Here is a 20,321-nt window from a genome sequence, read left to right as displayed (position 1 = left end):
ATCCTACCAGTGTTTGCTCTTTTGACTGAAGTGTGTGATCCTAGTGCCTGTATCTGTCTGACATCACGTTCACCATGCTTGCCAAAAATATTCTTTAGATGAGGCACCGATCTTTTCATTCTCTAATATTTCATCAGGGAGAAACATTTATCACACAGAGATGGGAGGCACTTGTACAAACGTTTTCCCCTGTAATTATAGACAAGTGTCTCTCTGGAAAATCATTTTTATTATTATTATTTAATTCAAATAGCTATAATGTAATTGGAGTGTTCTTTGCATTTACCAGTCATGTAGCAAATTTTATTTTAATGGGGTACTTGAAGGTCTGTCTGATAGAAAGAGTATGATCAGTTTACTATGACACAAAATGTTTAATGCTTCCTCTATCATTGAGGTGTGTGCTGCTGTGACAACCCACAGCAGCAATCTGATATTTTTATCAATAATCAAATGTAAATTTAATATTGTTGTCAATGGGAGGTTGTCACAGCACTTTGTTGCTCTGTATACTCCAGACTCCAGCTAAGAACTAAAGTGTCATCAGTTTTAGATGTGTAATGTGGTTTAAAACTGTAATTTATGGCAACAGTTTGCAAAGTTTTCTTCTTACAAAGCCGCTGTTCTGAGGTTACATCTCTACTTCCTTTGCCATTGCCTGGCTTCCAACATACTTGAGCTTGGGAAACTCCAGTTTATGGTAAAGATATTTTTTCATAAAGAAAGAAAAGGTCCTGCTGGCATCTGAATCCAAATACAATTATAACACACATTATTTTTTATGTTAGCTACGAGTTACACAACAAATGATATTATTCTGGAAGCCTTGGGCTAGCTGTGCCACCTTTGTTACCCAGCAGAAAAATGAGTCTTGCATTGAACACAGCCTTGTCAGGCTGCTGAGTGTGTGCGCAGCCATGGTACAGCTTTGCCGTGCTGTACATTAGGTTTGAAAGGAATTATAGAATGTTATATATAGAATGTTCGTGGAAATCAGGGAATCAGAAACAATTTCCAATTGATAATGAGATAATGATGTTACAAGACATTTTTGTTTTAATGGTTTTACAATGTGTTTTTAAAAATCATTTATCTGTGATAGATAACTGTTGCACACAGGAAACTGTGGAAAGCATGGTTTTTACCTTACTTTCAGAATCAATTTACAAAGCAGATGTTTAAAAGTGAAGAGGTAATATGCTAAAAACACATTGCTGATTTTGTGATTTAATTTCTTCCTTCCAAGACCCACCCTGTAACGGCTGACTTATGCTGTCATATAGGCTTTGTTTTTTTCAGGGACAAATACGTAAATTGTTGCAAAACTAAGGGCTTAGCTTTCGCATCACAGCCACGCTGGTCAAATAAGAAAGAAAAGAACAGACAGAAAACCGAGAGTAGTTGCTGTATGATTTATTGCTCTGTTTGATACTGTTACCTAACGTCACTGTGTGACCAGACTTCCCACTAAAGCCATTAGTGGATTAGGTTTCCACAGTTCCTTTCACTGGCCCTTAAGAAGGTCATAAGCAGCAATTAATTTTCTTCCTGTTGTGTGAAGGTGTGCTATGGGAACAGTTAATTATTATTTCCCTTTTCCCTTGCTTGACTCAAATTAATTGCTATTGGTTTCTGTTTTTTTTTTTTTTTTTTTTTTTTTTTTAATTTTATAAAAATAAATAGGGGAGAAAGTAATGCCAGATTTGGTGTGTTGATACGCCTGTTCATTTCTTCCACTGACACCAAGGAAATTCAGAGATCTACACAGCTAACCTTTTTATTTGATTTAGTACATTTAAAATATTTTATAAGGCTTGCAACATTGTGATATGTTAGCCTTTTTTTTTTTTTTTTTTAACTGCATGATTTGTATATTTAAATAAGGTCATTTTTCAAAGCTAGTAAAAATTTGTTGGGTAAGTCAGATAAATTATTGTATTTTTTTATTGTACCCCTCTGTAGTTCTCTAATATTTGTGACTCAGATATCTTTAATATCTGCTTTGTTAGCATCAGAGTTGGTACTCTTTTGGCAGTTTTTCCTTTATTCTGTTGTAATGAGACAACTTTGTTGAGAAAATTTTGCTGGAATATGAAGTTGTTCTATGGCCACTGTAACAATATAGAGGAAAAGGTGTCCCCTTGTCCTAGGGTTCCATTCTGCAGACAAGAACTCACCACTGATTTCTTGATTCTTAGAGCTCTAATGCTCTTTAGAGTCCTTACCCACTTGCCTTTGATTTCCAGTGAACTTAACCAGCAGTGGTAAGTGTCACATGAGCTCACCTGAAATTTATAAATTCATTCATTCCTAAACTTATTTTCTGCCGGGCTGTCACTAACTGCAGCATCACTTAAGAATTCAGAGGGCTTGATGGATTGCCTGTATCAATATTTGCTCCAAACATATGAAAGAGACATCCTAGCACTCCAGTTGTTCACGATTTCCCTGCTGAAGGAAATGATATAAATAGATGGAGATTTGTGATGTATGAATATCACCAATATTGACATTAAGAAGGGCAGGAGAAAGGAGAAGATATCTATTATACCAAACTGATACAAAAGTGAAGAAAATGTCCTGGCATACTTGTTTGAAACTCTGATAAAGGCTAGTGTGGAGCACTGTTACACTGACTTATTTTGATTGATGAATTCCTTTATACTTACATAGTAAATATTTTCCATGTATTTTCTATTTAGACATGCCTGTTTAAATCTTAGGGGCACTCTGAACATCCTTTGGATCTATTTGTATTAATTAGCAGAAAGCTATATATATATATATATATATACATGTATAATATATATATATATATTTCATCCTGAGCCAGGCATTGAATGAGTACTACTTGCATTTTTTTTTTTTTTTGAGTTAGCTTTTATGTTTTATGTTCTTCAAACCATAGCATGAAACTTGTTCACTGATAAATCCACAAACAAAATTAAATTTTACTAAACCTATCAGGGAATGCAAAAATTATGCCAACTGACTTGAAAAGCATGGCTTTGCATACAGATTTTGGAAGTGGAATCTGAATGCCTAACACAACTTTTCTGGATGAAAGCATTAGTTCTTGTAATATCAACTTGTGCTGTGTCCATTTAAATCTGCTGTTTTGATCTGTTTGCAGTTTTAAAACATTCATTCACTCTCTTTGCATCCCTTTGTTACACTGTGACCATCTGCCCCTTTGTATTTCTCTACTGGCTCTTGTGCACTGCATGTTTGATGTATTTAGATACTGTACAAGTGGATGAGAATGCTGATTTGGAAGATCTTTTATTTTACATCTAGCACTTTCTGAAGGTGAGTATTTCCTGGTGATCCATGTCAGTTTTGCGTGATGAAGGTGATAATCATAAAAACTCAGTTTGTGCTTTTAATAGCAGATATGTAAATTAACAGAAGTAATGTGTGTGTAGGAAATGTGGTAAATATTTTAATTTTTGGAAGGAAGCTGACTGCAGAGATTTTTTTCTAGTCAATTGAATAACAAGGATGGAGAGATTTCATAGGCTAAGTTATACAATTGTTTTTGGTAGTTTTGTCTTTTTCAAAATACTGCCTTTTTCATACTCTGTATCGGACAAGTGCTCTAGAAACGCTTTTGGAGACAGCTACAGATGTGGCTCTAGGAAAGGGTTGTAGTGCTGGCTCCTGGTGCAACATCAGCAGAGGGCTCTGAAGGAGACTAGCTCTGGCCTGAGAACAGACTTGACAGACAGCTCCTACCTAAACACACAAGAAAAACTGTTTGTAGATCTGGCTCCTGAAAGATACCTGGAAATGTTTGGAAGTGTGATTCAAAATGTGGGCATGTTGGGAATTCTTTCAGCGTGGTGAATTTAGGTGGCCACCTCGAACCGTTATCCTGATCTTTCACAATAAGGCTGCAAGATTGAATTCATATACTATTTGGAATACAGATCAAAATGCTTGTTGCAGCTCTGAAAAGCTGCAAATAAATGCATTCTTCAGATAGCTTTGAATTTTCTTTCTCATTGGCTGGTCTGCGTTTTGCCAGTTCACATTAGAAATTTAAGGCTGCAATGTGGTTCCAAGAAATTGCTTTAGCAATTAGAAATCACTGGGTTGTCATGATACAATTGCACTCTATTTTGATTGCTGTGTCTTCTGAGCTAACAGCATGGAGCTGTTTTGGTCTGCAAGAGATACCAGAGCACACTTTTTTTTTTTTTTTTTTTTTTTTTCCTTTGTAAAGATCCCTCTGGTTATGATCCAAGGACCGGGCAGTGCAGCTTTAGGGCAACTTGACACTTGATGAGATAGCACAGAAATTGCAACTGAGGAGCTGCTCAGCAATTTGAGTTCTGTAAAGAGTGATGGACTGCTTCATGTGCCTGCTTTTAAATGTAGCTTTGTTATACACGGTGTGTGTATCAGGCATAAACCTGTGTTCTCCGAACTCATGAAATACCAGACAGAAACTGGGACCTGAGGGCAAGCCTCCAAATATTCCAGGATAAAAGACCAGAGTGTGTCATGACCATCAGTGCAAGAGACAGAAAGCTGAAACTAGAAAGTTAAGTTAGACATTATAAAGTTAGAGGCTACCTCTAAAAAGTAAGGGGCAGAAACTGAGAGGTACTCATCAACCCTGAAAGTATGTTTAAAAGTGTGCTGAAAGTTAAAATAAATATGCCAGTATTTCAGCATGCATTCAACTGTTTTACTATGAACAGAGAAAATAATAAATGATAAAACTTCATAACTTATTTATCAAGAGTCGTGGCTTTTAATGATGCATGATAATCTATTTCTTGAGATATTCCTTATCATTAGGGGATGGTTTCTGCTGATGGCATCTTCTGCTCAAGGCATTAGTATTTCATTGGGTAGCCATGGGAACAAATAAGACCTTTCAAACACACTTTAATAAATCTCTCTGAGTTGAACTTACTGCTTTCCTAAAGGACACCAAAGCATAAGCTTTGACATGTCCTTATATACATCCTCCTACATGTAAGTCTTGCAGGTTACTAAGAGAATGTTATTTTTTTTCAATTTCTTTCCCACAGTATTTTATTATTTGCAATGTATGTAGTGATTCTAAAAGCTAAGGGCACATACTTATCCATGCTAATCTCACCGGTAATATCTGTCACTTCATACAATAAAAAATACGTTCACACAGAGAAGCTTATATACCTAAGAACTGTTTTCTACAGTATATATGGAAAAAAAAATGTGGAAGATTAAATTTGAATAGTGATGCACAAAATAGAAAACAGCAGTGAACAGTCATCCACAGTCTTTCAGAAAAAGGGAAATGAACTGGTTTTGATAGCATTTGATAGCATTCTTTTTCACATCAGAGGGAAAGCTTCATAGAAAAAGGAGACTTACAGATAAAAATTTAACTCCCTCACACAATATACATTAATAAAGAGGAAAGGAACTTCAGCTCCAGATCTCAGCAGGTTGCTTTTGATTGCTGTGTGGCTAGTAAAAATAAAACACAAATACACAAATAAAAGGGAAAAGGGAATATCCTTGGTTGATCAATTGAGTATAGTAACAATAATTAGAAAATTCTTTCAGCTATATACAGTGGTAACTGTAACCAACTTCTCTAAACAGAGACCAATAAAAAACTATGAAGTAATGCAGTATCCTTTAATAAAAGAGCATGAATGAGAGTGATTTTATTTCCATCTTGTTAGAACTCATCACACTGTCTTATTAGGTATTGCTCCTGTGAAATGAGCTCCTGGCATTAACAAACCATTATCAGTTTCAAAAACTCTGACAGTGCTCATCATGGTCGTAGGGTGAACACACTATGGGGAATAGTCCTACCCTCAATGCTGCCAGTTCTTCCTCTAAAAAATCCAGCATTGTGAGCCAAACAAGTCTCTACTCAGGACAGAATGAGCCAATCTTAAAGTGTAAATATAATTAGTCTGAAAAATCCAGTCTCATTTTTGTTGGTCCATTACCACCTCTATCAAATTGTTCCCAATCTTGCTGTTCCCACAGCTATTCCATCACCTTCATGTGCACTCTTTGGCATAATAATGCTATGCAGGCCCTGACACAGTGTAAATAGACATTTTGCTGTTGAGTGTACACTTTCTCAATTGTTGTCCAGCTATACAGAAAAAACTATAGCTAGGTATTAATAGTTTGCATTTCCACATCAATTCTCCTTGCTCAAGCAAAATTCCTGATATATATATATATATTTCCTGCAGAAATAATTCTTCAGTGTTCAGCATATGAGTTATTTCTAACAGAAGGAGTAATAATATAAAAAAGAGTCTCAAGTAATTAAAGATATAATGTCACACACCTTTTTTTATATCTCATTACATCTGGTTACACAATAGGCATGACTGTGAGCTGTTGTCCATGCTTATCAGTACAGTTTAAGCAGTATGAGTTCTCTGATTTGATTCTGTTAATTTGTTGGTTGGTATGGTTACCGCTGCGTGAAACCTCTGCTGTGGCCAACACTGTACTCCTGTGAGCACGTTTTTGCTATTGCGTGACTCTTCTCTGTGAACAAACAAGAGTCTGTGGTGTTTGGGTGACAGCTCTACATATGGCATTCACATAGTGCTTTCCACATACCGGACCCCATGCGCAGTACCGTACATACAGGAGATGCAGGAGGTGAATTCTTGCTCTCATTCTGTCTGCAGAGACTTGCAGTGACACAAAAGGTCTGTAATATGGCCAGCCAAGAATTAGTCCTGGTTTATGCTTAGAGGTGGAAGGCAATTTTTTGTTTCCTATCATCAAGTGATGGACAGGAGATAGAGCAGCACTCCTGTTGCCAGATTTTCATTTCACATATACTGGTGTGTCAAATCAGAGTAGCTTGTTGGGATTTTTCAGTTTACAACAACTTGGTTGGACTGATTTAAGTCACATTTTAGTGGGGAGACACTTATGAATGAGAGCATAACTCTTTGAATGCAATTTTTGTCAGGTTAGTCAAAGAACAACAACAACAAAACAATGCTAATTACCCTTTCAAATACCAGATCCAGGTCATTTTTATCAAATCAGAATGAAATATTTTGAAATTAGCCCTTAGCACAGGTGTTTGAGAAACCAAACATTTACATATTTGTAAATAAATAAAGTCCAATTACCACAATTAACGTACAGCTTCCTAAGCCTGTCAGCTTCGTAGGCTTCTGGACTGAGTTCTGGCTTGAACACAGTGAGGGAGGCCAGTTCAGGCCATTAGTCTAATGACGGTTAGACTAATAATGCCGACATATCCAAAAGCTTTTTTTTTTCTGCCCTGGACCTAGCCTACACTCTTCATAGCCATTAAATGCTACAGAAGCAGCTGTCTTATTCCTCCTTCCAGGAGAACAGCCAATGCCTACATACCTGTCTATACAGCCAAATAGCTTGTTGTCTAAATGGCTTTGTCAGCAGTTTTAAAGAGCCAGTATCTCTCCTTCACCTCACCCCTATCAGCTTTTCCAGTTAACTTCTTGTTTCTTGGAAAAAAAAAGTACCTTTGCTGTGCTAACAGATTACTAATTACACTTCTAATTCCATTTTATTCCATTCTTATACATGACATTTCAGTAAAAGGAATGTGTACATACATTCATGTGAGGGATGTCACTTCATTGTGGTTGTCATTGAAAAAAACACCTTAGATCCAGATTCCTCCCTCCCTTGAAGAAAATGCAGTCTTCTCAGATGTGTTATATTTCCTTACAAACAGTCAGCTTTTTTAAATAAAAGAAATCTTTTAAACATTATGGAAATTAAGTACCACTGCATCTCCCCCTACTGATAAATTGCTGCAGCATTTAACCAAGACATTGTCTGGCTTCTGTGTTGTATTGAAGGGAAAGGTCATAGTTAGCTGTGTGTATAAAAACTGTGTTTAATTCTCTGCATGCAGCTATTTTAATATAAAGTCAAAGTTAAAAGGTGGTTCAGTCATGGGTGAAGTGCTGTTCGAAGTTGCAATCTTGCCAACTGTTTCATTTTAAAATGACTTCTTTCTCTTCATATAATAGCAGCAGCTTTCATTTTACTTTACCCACACAGATCACAAATCCTTCACTCTAATAAAAAACACCCCAAAGACTAAATTGAACAAAACAAGAGTATTTAGTAAAAGCTAACAAAGGTTATTACTTCTGATTTCATAGTATGCTACGGTAGCTCTTTTTCCCAAGTATACTGCCTATGAAATGAGTCACGAGTATGTTGTCCTAGTCAGATGTAAAGGACAGCCTCTTTGAGATAAGCCTAAGCCCAGTCTCCCATGTACAAAAAATAATAATCTTAAGGGCTTTTGACATCTTCTGCCAAAACAATAAAATCTGTTTGTTTTTATTTTTTAAATAAAGCAGTTATCCTTCATAGAGCTGCTAGGTGCTGTCACATTCACAAGCATTTTTGCGAAGAGAAGGGTTTTTGAAAGGACCTTTTCCGTGGATGTTAGATGAAGGGTAGCAAATGCAAAGCAAGCACTGGCATTCTTCAGCTTCATTTAGGTGCCATCAGATAGAACAGGATGATCTTCTCCACATGCCAAATGCAATTTTTGTTGAATTAAGACTTAAACTGTAAAAGGTGTAGTGTCTGCCTCATAGATTTTGCAACTGAAAGTCTTTCAGCTTCTGCAACGTAACATAAAAAAATCGGAACAATTGCTTTTAAAGAGCTTAACTTAAAATTACTAATAGCAAAGCAGAAAGTTAGTATTTAGAAGACATTTGAAGACTGCAAATAAAATAGTAACAAAACCAGATTATATGTTTGCAATTCCAGATAAGTAATGTCTGTCACTGAAATGAAATATATTGAAAAAATAGGAGACTATTATTTTACTATATTTTGTTCTCAGAGAACCATAATACTGATAATTGTATTCACCTTGTTAAAATATTTTGCAAGTGTTACCTGTTTGAATCTGGGAACTTCCTAATATATTTTTCTATTTGAAATAAGATACCTTCAGTTCTTTAATAAATTTCCCCTTGAGAGTATGTTAATTAGGGGAAATTTTAAAGTAAAAGTTCACAAAAAATAAAGGGGCTGCAAATCCATGGAATTCTGAATTCTGTAGCCATTTCCATGTAGCCATGGAATTCTGAATTCTGTAGCCATTTCGCCAATAAATTATTCTTTACAGAACTAAGAGAGGCCTCGAGATTAACTCCCCTTGTCCTTATGGGGGACTTCAACTTGCCAGACGTTAACTGGGAGTGCCACACGGCTGACACGAGCAAGTCCAGGAGGTTCATGAAGCACCTAGATGATAACTTCTTGGTACAGGTGCTAACGGAGCCAACTAGGAAAGGTGCCCTCCTAGACCTGTTGCTAGAAAACAGAGAGGGTCTGGTGGGAGATGTGGTGATTGGTGGCCGCCTCGGTCATAGCGACCATGAAGTGGTTGAGTTCAACATTTATGGTGACAGAAGGAAAAGTGCCACCAAAACCTCATCCCTAGATATGGGGAAAGCGGACTTCAGGCTGCTCAGGGAACTAGTCAGTAAGGTCCCCTGGGAAACTGCTCTTGAAGGCCTCGATGTCCACCAGTGCTGGTCACTCTTTAAGCGATGCCTCCTAGAAGCACAAGATAAGGCAATTCCAAAATATCGCAAGTCAGGCAGGCGGGGCAGGAAGCCGGCGTGGCTGACCAGGAACATTCTAATGGAGATTAGGCGGAAACAGAGAGTGTTTCGCTACTGGAAGGAGGGCCAGGTGTCATGGAAAGAATACAGGGATGCTGTTCGTGTTTGTAGGGAGAAAGTTCGAGTGGCCAAAGCACAGCTAGAGTTGAAGCTGGCTGTGTCTGTGAGAGAAAATAAAAAGGGTTTTTTTAGATATGTAAATGGAAAAAGGAGAACTAAAGAAAACATAGGGCCGCTCCTTGATAGGGAAGGTCTCCTCACAGACGATGACGTAGGCAAAGCAGAGACGCTTAACGCCTTCTTTGCCTCTGTCTTCAATGCCGGTGATGGGCTTCGGGACCCAGGGTGCCCTGAGCTGGAGGACCGGGACGGTGGGGATGACAAACTCCCAACTGACCCTGAACGTGTGCGGGATTTGCTACTCCACCTGGATCCCTACAAGTCCATGGGTCCGGATGGGATTCATCCCCGGGTGCTGAAAGAGCTGGCGGATGTCATCGCGGAACCTCTATCAATTATTTTTCAACGATCCTGGGAATTTGGAGAGGTCCCAGTAGACTGGAAGCTGGCAAATGTTGTGCCAATTTTCAAGAAGGGTCAGAAAGAAGACCCTAGCAATTACAGGCCTGTCAGTCTCACGTCAGTGCCTGGTAAAATCATGGAGAAGTTGGTTCTCGGACTTATTGAGGCGCACCTGGGGGACAAAGCAGTCATTGGTCCCAGCCAGCATGGGTTTGTGAAGGGTAGGTCCTGCCTAACTAACCTGATTTCCTTTTATGATAAGATCACCCGTATGGTGGACCAAGGGAAACCAGCTGATGTGATTTTTTTGGACTTCAGCAAGGCTTTTGACACGGTTTCCCATAGGATCCTACTGGACAAAATGTCCACCATACAGCTAAATAAAAACATCATACGATGGGTGAGCAATTGGCTAACGGGCAGGGCCCAAAGGGTTATGGTAAATGGAGCTGCGTCAGGCTGGCGGGCGGTCACCAGTGGGGTCCCTCAAGGCTCCATTTTAGGGCCGGTACTTTTCAATATTTTTATAAACGATCTGGATGTAGGAATAGAGGGTATTTTGAGCAAGTTTGCTGATGACACCAAACTTGGAGGAGTTGTGGACTCAAATGAGGGCGTAAAGGCCTTGCAGAGGGATCTGGACAGGTTGGAGAGTTGGGCGATCACCAACCGCATGAAGTTCAATAAGAGCAAGTGCCGGGTCCTGCACCTGGGACGGGGAAACCCTGGCTGCATGTACAGACTGGGCGATGAGACGCTGGAGAGCAGCCTAGAAGAGAGGGATCTGGGGGTCGTGGTAGACAGCAAGTTGAATATGAGCCAGCAGTGTGCCCTGGCAGCCAGGAGGGCCAATCGTATCCTGGGGTGCATCAAGAACGGCATCGCTAGTAGGTCAAGGGAGGTGATTGTCCCGCTCTACTCTGCGCTGGTGCGGCCTCACCTCGAGTACTGTGTGCAGTTCTGGGCACCACAGTATAAAAAGGACATGAAACTGTTGGAGAGTGTCCAGAGGAGGGCTACGAAGATGGTGAAAGGCCTGGAGGGGAAGACGTACGAGGAACGGCTGAGGTCACTGGGCCTGTTCAGCCTGGAGAAGAGGAGGCTGAGGGGAGACCTCATCGCAGTCTACAACTTCCTCGTAAGGGGTTGTCAAGAGGCAGGAGACCTTTTCTCCATTAACACTAGTGACAGGACCCGCGGGAACGGGGTTAAGCTGAGGCAGGGGAAATTTAGGCTGGACGTCAGGAGGGGGTTCTTCACAGAGAGGGTGGTTGCACACTGGAACAGGCTCCCCAGGGAAGTGGTCACTGCACCGAGCCTGTCTGAATTTAAGAAGAGATTGGACTGTGCACTTAGTCACATGGTCTGAACTTTTGGGTAGACCTGTGCGGTGTCAAGAGTTGGACTTGATGATCCTTAAGGGTCCCTTCCAACTCAGGATATTCTATGATTCTATGATTCTATGATTCCTAGGTTTAATTTCAGCCCCGTTGTAACACAACAGTCTAGGAGAAGCTTAATTTTAAATACTGAATCAGTACATAGTTACATACAGTTCAAAAGATGGTTGCCTACGCCAATCGTACACATCGATCCTCAGATAAATCAGAAAATGTATGATCCCTCTAGCAAAGGCAGTTATGCATTTGGAGCCTTTGTTACTGTGCTGAGTGTTTTAACAATGTCAGTATATGAATTGACATTGGTGCAAGAACTTGATAGTTGTCTTGAGAAATACATAATTGAGGGAATCATGGATTTGTGGGGTAGTTCAGGTTGGAAAAGCCCTCAGGGTCATTTTATGCACCCTCCTTCTCAAAAAGTGTTGCTTAATTATATTAAAGATCATTCCATGATAATGTAGGGAATTAGTCAAATCACCAAGTTAAACTAACGGAGTCAAATAAATTATGTATCTTGAGAGGGGGGAACCAGGCAGAAGATTCAGGTTATTTAAAGGATGCAATTCTGATCTGTAAGGACACGATTTCTAGATTTTATTATCTGAGAGCAAAAGGGCTAAACATCCACATCTCAAACAGCAGAGGTGTCTGTGCCTGGTATAATTAAGAGGAAGCTTGGTAGTAAAATTTTCTGAACCATACACAGAAATAAGTATGTTTAGACATGGCCAATGAGCCATGGCTGGAAGAAGGAGGAGGTATTTTAAGATGGCATTTCTTTTTTGCTGAAAGTAACTAAGTTCTCTGATACTATTTTATTAGTGCCAGTCAGATTTTAAACCTATATGTAAGAGTGCATGACCATGTGGTGGCATATAGACTGTATGGGAAGGTTTAAGAATATTGCTTAATTTTTAGTTAAATCAAAACAGCTCCGAAAGTTTTAATGTTGTTTTATAGGGATTTGCCGTGACTTCTTTGCATCACTGTCTCATTTTCAAAGAAGCTCTCAGATCTTTTTTGTTGTTGATTTAGTTCATTTTCCATGTCAGTATGTTATTCTGCAATGTCAAGACCTAGGTCAAAATACCTGGCAGTTTGACAATCTGTATTTTTTACTTTTTGCTCTATCTGAATTTGACAGAGAATTTTCCAAGGAAAGAGAAAAAGCCAAGGCCCGAGGGGACTTTCAGAAGCTACGTGAAAAGCAACAGCTTGAAGAAGATCTGAAGGGGTATTTAGACTGGATTACACAGGCAGAAGACATTGACCCTGAGAATGATGAAGAGGTTGATGAAGAAGGCAAACGGAACAGTACGTGTTCTTAGTGCTACTTCTGTGTGGAACAGTTTGATTGCTTTTAGTGAGTTACAATGGGGATAATGCAGCCTATGTCGTGGTGGTGTCTGTTCTTCAGTTTGCAACAGCATTTGTTAGCAGAACAATCATGTCTACTAATATATTGGCACATGAAGTTATGGAAGAGAATTTAGAATTTTACAGCAAATGTTTGCTCTGACCTGTCCATGTACAAATCATTGCCTGCACTCAGTCACTACTGAGATTTAAAAAACTTTGTTTTATTTCTGTTCTGTGAAAAGTTAGCACATACATGACTCTAGGTTTTGTCATAAATCCTTGTTCAAGAAGAATACATGCTTACGTGTAGGTGCATGCATTAGAAATCATAGCTTGTGGCCAGAACTATAGTAAATAAATATCCTTGAGTTAATAGGACTTTTTTGAGTTTTGAAGTAAGAATTTCAAAAACAAGTAAAAGTTACATAGTTTGGTACTGAGGTATCTGTTTTTAAACTTAGCTCTGTAATGCATGTAGTTAAGTTTTTGAAAATATTTTTATTTTTAAGAAATGTACCAGTCCTTTTGTTTGCAATAAAAGCAGGGTCTGAATCTGGATTGCTGACAGGAAGGAAGGAAGATGATTTTATGAGAAGCTGGGAAGCAACCTGTGGGATGATGTTGTCAGTATCACCCTAAAAGGAGTAATTTATATCTATATAAAAATCCGTAGCACAAGCAAAGTTTGATCTAGAGCAGAGCAAAAAAGCCAAAGATTTAATGGAGTTCACTGTGCTTGGCGATTGCTAATAATTTTGTGTGGAAGATACACATAAATTATGGGTTTGTGAATGAGTATAAAATCCTAAAGCTGAGAAGTAAGAGACTGCACGTTCTACAGAGTAAAATCCAGTGTACAAGGCTGTCATGCAGGGTTGTGGGTGATGCCAGATATGCACAACTGTGATGGACTTGGTTTCAAAGTCTGCAGATGAAATATCACAAATTTTTTACATCGTGTTCAAATTGCCTGCTCATTAATTTGCTGTGAAGAACCCTTTGCCCCATCATTCCTTACAGCTTCTAGATCATGTAGGCCTTTCATAAATCAAAAATATTTGTTTCCATACTTGTTGGGTTTGAGAGAGCTTTTTGACTTAGACATAGTTCTAGGACAAATTAAGAGTTGAAGGAGACTTCCAGAGTACCAACAGGATAGGGAATGTAATTAAAAGAACTTTAAAATGAATCTCAAGAACTGAATTTCAGATAGTTACTTCTATTTTAAATATACAGTATCAGAGCCAACTTATTTAACATGAGAAGTACCAAAGAAGATGAGAAGCTCCTTTATCAGTGTTATAAAACTACTGAATACTTAATGTGTGTTTTATCTTCAAAGCCCTAATACATTGACTGTCAGCTGGTCATAATACCCTTACAATGCAAATATTTGCAGTTTTCCTTTGACTTCAGAGAAAAACAATTGAAATGGAGATTTAATAAGTGAATGAATTTACTGCAGTCTCATCAATACAGCATTGCTTTTCAGTGAATAATGTTTCCTTTGCAGGTGGTCAGCTTTTGTATACTTAGTGGTATCTCTTTAGTCCTGTCAGCTTAATTTCTACTGCTGTAGCAAGAGAGAGAGTAGGGAAAGCTGGCAGACCTCACGCGATTCCTATTTCTGCAGCTCTGCTAGCACTGTAGACTGAAGTGAACTAAGAAATCAGGATGGTGATGGCATCAGTATACTAGGCCCTTAGCTGTGGCTGAGATCTTGGTCATCTTCTTCTGGCAAGATACCTGTCTTGGCATTGTTTTTTCTCCACAAAGCAGACATAGTGCATGTAATCACCTGGAATGGTCTTTAAGTTGTACATTCCAGGCATCTTGCAAAAATCACTTCTGGTTTGTCTGAGTTGTAAAAGGTTCACAAAACGCTTTGCACAAGCTCACTGGTTTGTTTCACAGTAAACTATTAACCTGCCAGCATTCTTTTGGCACTGAGCATGCCATATGTGGATGTTGAGTGGAAATTTCCAGTGAATGGACAATCTCCTAGCACTCTTCTGGGTTTGTGCATATGCGTTTAAATATGTGGCAGTGTTGTTCATTTTTAGTATCATCTGCAACAGGGTGTGAAGGACGAAGGTTTACTCAATCACTCCACCTTCTTGCATTCAAGATGTGTTCTGCTGCACATCCCATTGCATGGGAAGTTGTGATGAGAGAGGGCACGAGCTGTCTATCCACTTACTCCAGAGAAAGCTGTTGGGTTAGGAGCGTAATTATGATGATGAACTACTTCTTTGAGAGTCAGATGAAATTTAGCTAGCTATCACTAGGTTAATAATCTTGAGTAGTAAGCTTGGGAAATGATTTTAGTCCAAATGTACCAATGATTTCTAGAACTGTCTTTGAAGCAGATGGTAGAGCTGGGCCCCAAGATGGATAGAATAAGCATTTGCGAGCTGCTAAGCAGCCATGGCCCCACTTCAGATGGCTAAGCCTCTGGACAGTCATGACTGCCACTGAGGAAGATGATGATGGAAGATCACCATGATGCTCTTCAATGATGAGGTAGAGCTTTGGGTTTCGGATATGGGAGATCTCTCCTCTCCATCTCAGGAAAAGGTACTGATCTCAAAGGCAGTTAAAATCAGTGATTATTGGCATCTGGTATGGTCATTAAAAATGTAGTTTAGGTTTCTGTGACCACAGCATTTTAAAAGTTCTAACCAGATAACTGAATTTTCACTAAGTTATTTATATATGAAACACATGTTTGTACATTTTTGTTGCAGATAGTGGGCAGGTATTCAGTGTTGTTGAGTAATGTACAACCTTTTAACTACTAGAATTGCCAGTACGTATCTAGTAAATGTTAAAATCTTTCATCTTTATTATGAACCAACAGCTAGTTTCCCTGAAATCAATGAAAAAAAACAAACCCACCCTTTGTCTTCAAAGGTGTGTGAATTTAGCTCAAAATGCAAAAATCCAAGCGAGAGGTGAGGGTTGTAGCTCTGATAAATTATGCAGCCGGTAATTTCAATTTGTTTTGCCTAACGTTGCTTGTGTTGTGTATCTGGACACCGATTGTATTTATTTATTTATTTATTTTGCGTTGCTACTGCTGCCATCTACTGTGTAAATGCTGGGATTGCATGTATTTGACACGAAGGGGTTACATTGGCTGACTTAATGGAAGAGAAGAAGAAAAGCAGACTTAGTTGCTTTGGCCGTTCTTCCAATAAACATGGTAAAACATGCTCTGATTTGCAGTTCAACTTTCTTTTGTGCCAATACTGCATTTGATGTGTTAGCCTTTGAAGCACATATTGTACGCATTTTCTATAACAAAGGTGTATACATCTAGCATGTAGACACCCATGCATGCAGTTCTGCTGTTCTAAGTGCATGCTTCAAATAGACTGGTGCTGCAGTGCTCTGCCTTCTTAAAGCATAGTTTTTAATCCATTTAGATTTTGACTGAAGTGTCTTTAAATGTTGTTTAAGCATAGGTTTTCTTTTTTAAAATTACAAGATACAAAATATATTTTAAATTCAGGTGTGAAGAAATCCATCAAAGCATGTCACAAGCTGGATCATATTGCAAGTTTAGAACAGCATGGTTCTAATATTATATTCTAATATTAAATTCTAATATTATGTTCTAATATTACTATAAATATTAAGTATAATATTTATATATTTGATTATATTTTTAATGCAGGATATAACACCCCCCCCACACACTTTTACTGTATCTGCTCTTGCTATTGATAGTTTTGTTGTGGTAATTTTGTTTTTTTTTTCAGTTTCAATCACTCCCACTGGAGATGCAGAAGGGCTTTACTGTGATGGGCATTTTCAAATCTGCACTCTTTTAATACTGGCAGATGTGTTGATTTGACATTATCACAATGGTAGCAATTAGGAGATCTGGTTTTAATCCTACATACAACAAAGTTATTGCAGCAACTGACTTCCTTGCTGTCATGAGGCAGTCACTGTTGTGGCTCAGACAGAGGCTGGCAAATATGATGCAGTTACTTCAAAGAATGCAGAATATTATTTTGCTAGGACTTTATGGACTCATTTTTACAAATATTGAGTCTGCTTAAAATGATTTATGTAGCTATTACATATATTGTAATACTGATTATTTCACTGTCCTTCCACTGCCAGGTAAACAACCACATTCAAACTTATCTTTAGTTTCTGAGGGCTGCCAATAAAAAGGAAGCCCGTGAGAATGAACATTGATAGTATCAAAACTAAAACTGCACTGTGTAAGCAGGTACCTCAGGATCACATAGAACATAATCCAGGCAGTCCCTCCATACACAGAATTTGTCCTGAGCAGCTTCACAGTCAAAAGATTTCTTCCTGATCTGTTTTCTGGACATACAGAAGATTTAGGGAAATTTGTGATGAATTTGCAATGATAGTGTTGCCGTTTTTTTCTTCCTTTTTTTTTTTTTTTTGGTTGTTAGTCTGTCTATCTGACTGCTATATGACTACCTCAAATATTTGGCATAAAGAATTGAGAAAATCTATGTACTCATTTGAGAAAGAATTAGGACAATTCTGAAGCTTACGGAACTGGTTGACTATTAGAAGCAGACACAAAAAGAGCATTTTGCAATGTTCACTCTAAAATGTTGCCAGCATCATTCCATGTTTAGTAATTGTATGATTCTCACCAGTAGCTCTTTCTGGTTATTGTAATCTGGCTGTACAGATCACTGTGCTTCTGCATGTTTTTTCTTCAGGATGTATAACCAGAAAGCTACCCCCAGGTGCTCACTGTGGAAGTGAGATCAGCCAGTGGATCGATAATGCATAGATGAAGTTGAACCAGAGTAAAATAGAATTTATATACCTTCTATAGGAAAGAAATTCGCACAATAATATGTGCCACCACGGTTCAGTACTGCAGGCTGTAATTTAGCCTGCTTCTGGATTCCATGTTAACACTAGATTGTCGTATAGCAGGATTATTGGAATTTATTTCTTCCAACTCCAGCTGGCTGGGACGCATCAATGCTGATGGACACCAGGTCCCTCTTAGTTATGCGTGGTTTTATCCTGGAGTGGAGTTTGAAATTCCTACTCCAAAAATCTGAAGACTGTTTAAAGAGTATCACATTGTATCACAAGGAAAAACAAACAATAACAATAAAAACAAACAATGTTCTTATTCTCACAAATAAAATGCAGTAGCTGATGTTTTTGACCTAATTTTTGTACCCTCAGGAAGGTAACAAGCTGCGTGCTGTATGGGTAGTTATGTTGCCTAATGCGAGCGTTGTGTCCTTTGAAACCAGTTCCCATAATTTAAACAGAGCTGATACTATCTAGAAATCTAGATAAACTTTCCAGAACACCAGTAAAATGAGGACAAAAGATGAATAAAGAACAGAGAAAATTTGGTATATTCCCTTGAATACTGAAGTACGGGTTTTAAGACCTCAAGGCTGGCCTTCTGTGTGCTGTACTTTGCCCAGCCAACACCACCTTACGAAGCTGTCCTCGTGAAATTGGGTCTTTTCAAGACTTGCCAAGTTGCTTGCATTAGTTAGAGTCAATGTGGTCATGCAGTGCTCTTGCTGTTTTCTTCCAGCTAAAGATTTAAAGACTTGCTAGCATTGTTGGAGCTAGACACACTCTGCCTTTCTCAGTGCTTCTGTCAAGTTTTTCTCTTGGTGTTCAAATTACATATAATGATAGATGTGTTTCTAATTTAAACTGAACTGCCATGGTTCTTTTTTTACTCTCCTATTTTGTTAACAAAGTACCTGCAAGTCACTAATGGAGCTAGAGCAGCGGCCCTGTTTGAAATAGGGGATGACATCCCGGCTATACTTAATAATTAGTAGAACTGACATTGGATTCAACAGCAACAAAGATTTTTTTCCTTGATATTTTGCTTTTCTTAGTGCAGTCATGTTCAGAAAGGGCTGATAATTCTAAATGAGCGTTAACTCACCAAGTCTGGGAAGACTTAAATAAAAATTACATTACTTTACACTTAAAAATTAGTTGACATATATTAAAACAAAATAGCATTTGTGTGACACGGAGTGACAATATGAGGAACAAGATTCTAGGAACTTTGGGATGGTATATCTGATGCACAAGTGTTGAGGGATGTTGCACATGTTGTGCATGTGGAGCTTTCCGCAAAAGTGGTCCTAGCTCTGCTTTTATGTAACAGCTCTTAATAACAGTGTATGAAATAAGTCTTCTGAACTCCTGTGTTTGTGGTTACCCATAACAAATGCTAAAATGTTCATCACTAGGTGGCTATCATGTGTTTCCTAACAGCAAGCTACCACCCAGCAAAGAGTAACCATTTCAGTTCGTTACCAGACAGAGAAACTCATTGTATTTATTGCAAAATAAAGCTGGCATTTCTTCTTCCTTCTGAAGATCTGAGACAGTGCCTTAAATAGTTTTGTCATTTTTTTCCTAAGCCCTTGAAAATATTAAATATGGAATTTGGATTTCATCAAAGACTACATGCTTTAATTTTGAACAAAAATCCTTTTTAACTCTGTAAGCTGTGAAGTTCACATGAGACTAACAGTATTCATTTTCTAAAACTTCAGTGATATTAGATTATATTATGATATTAGAATAGAGGCACTTGCAGGTGCTAACCAGGGATTTTTCATATATAAAATACTGTAAGATTTAAAAAGAATAATCAAAACAGAAGAACCTTGGGAAAGAATGTTTTGCTGTGCTTACTGCCTGGAGTGTATTGTTTTATTCAAAGACCTGCATGGACAGTTTGGATCTTTCTATGCTATGCCAAGTCTGTGTTTAACATTGCATGTAATGGTAACTTACATTTGTGGGGACAGATTCTCAGCTTTGCAAAGGCTTGCTGAGCGTCTAGTCTGCACAGAGCTATCAGTCTCTCAAGTATGGAATTGGTGGGCATGCAAACCAACCTACCATTAATTCCTTGCAAGTATCTCTAGGTCAGTATTGAGGCAATACAGTGGCTATGCAGAGAAGCTGTTACTAACATTTCTCATTTTGTACCTGATCTGTAGACAAAACAGAAAATTAGTGCCTAGTTCTCACTCACATTAACATGAATAATTAAGCCCACTTTAAGCCTCCTTTAGGCAACAAAATAATGAGAGATCCCTAATAGAAATGGACATTGTAGTCCTTCTGCCTTCATTAATCACAGTCCACAGATACGGACTTAAAAATATATATATATAATATATATATATCGGACATTTGGATATGCGTTGAAAAAAAGCAACAAGCCATCAGGAGGTACAACGCAGAATACCCGTAAAATAATCTATTTTGCTTTTTTTTTTTTCTTTGCTGTTCTACAGTTATTTCTGTGTATCTTTCACCTTCTTTCTGTTTTTGTTTGTTTGTTTGTTGTTTTGTTTTTGTTTTTCCTACTTTATAT

At 38.2% G+C, this 20,321-nt stretch overlaps 1 protein-coding gene across 21 annotated transcripts in view; it reads left to right on the top strand.

Moving 5' to 3' along the window:
• Positions 1-20,321, top strand: part of CACNA1D (calcium voltage-gated channel subunit alpha1 D) — a 188,172-nt gene that overhangs the window by 83,848 nt on the left and 84,003 nt on the right. For all 21 annotated transcript variants that reach the window (XM_035337848.1, XM_035337847.1, XM_035337846.1 and 18 more), the window contains exon 9: positions 12,714-12,883. In XM_035337848.1, the coding sequence (XP_035193739.1) occupies positions 12,714-12,883 (170 nt within the window). The remainder of the gene's footprint in view (positions 1-12,713; positions 12,884-20,321) is intronic.

The sequence above is a fragment of the Oxyura jamaicensis genome, chromosome 12 (genome assembly GCF_011077185.1).
Source record: "Oxyura jamaicensis isolate SHBP4307 breed ruddy duck chromosome 12, BPBGC_Ojam_1.0, whole genome shotgun sequence".
NCBI lineage: Eukaryota > Metazoa > Chordata > Aves > Anseriformes > Anatidae > Oxyura > Oxyura jamaicensis.
Note: the sequence above shows the minus strand (reverse complement) of the source record. Positions and strands in the feature narration are given on the sequence as shown.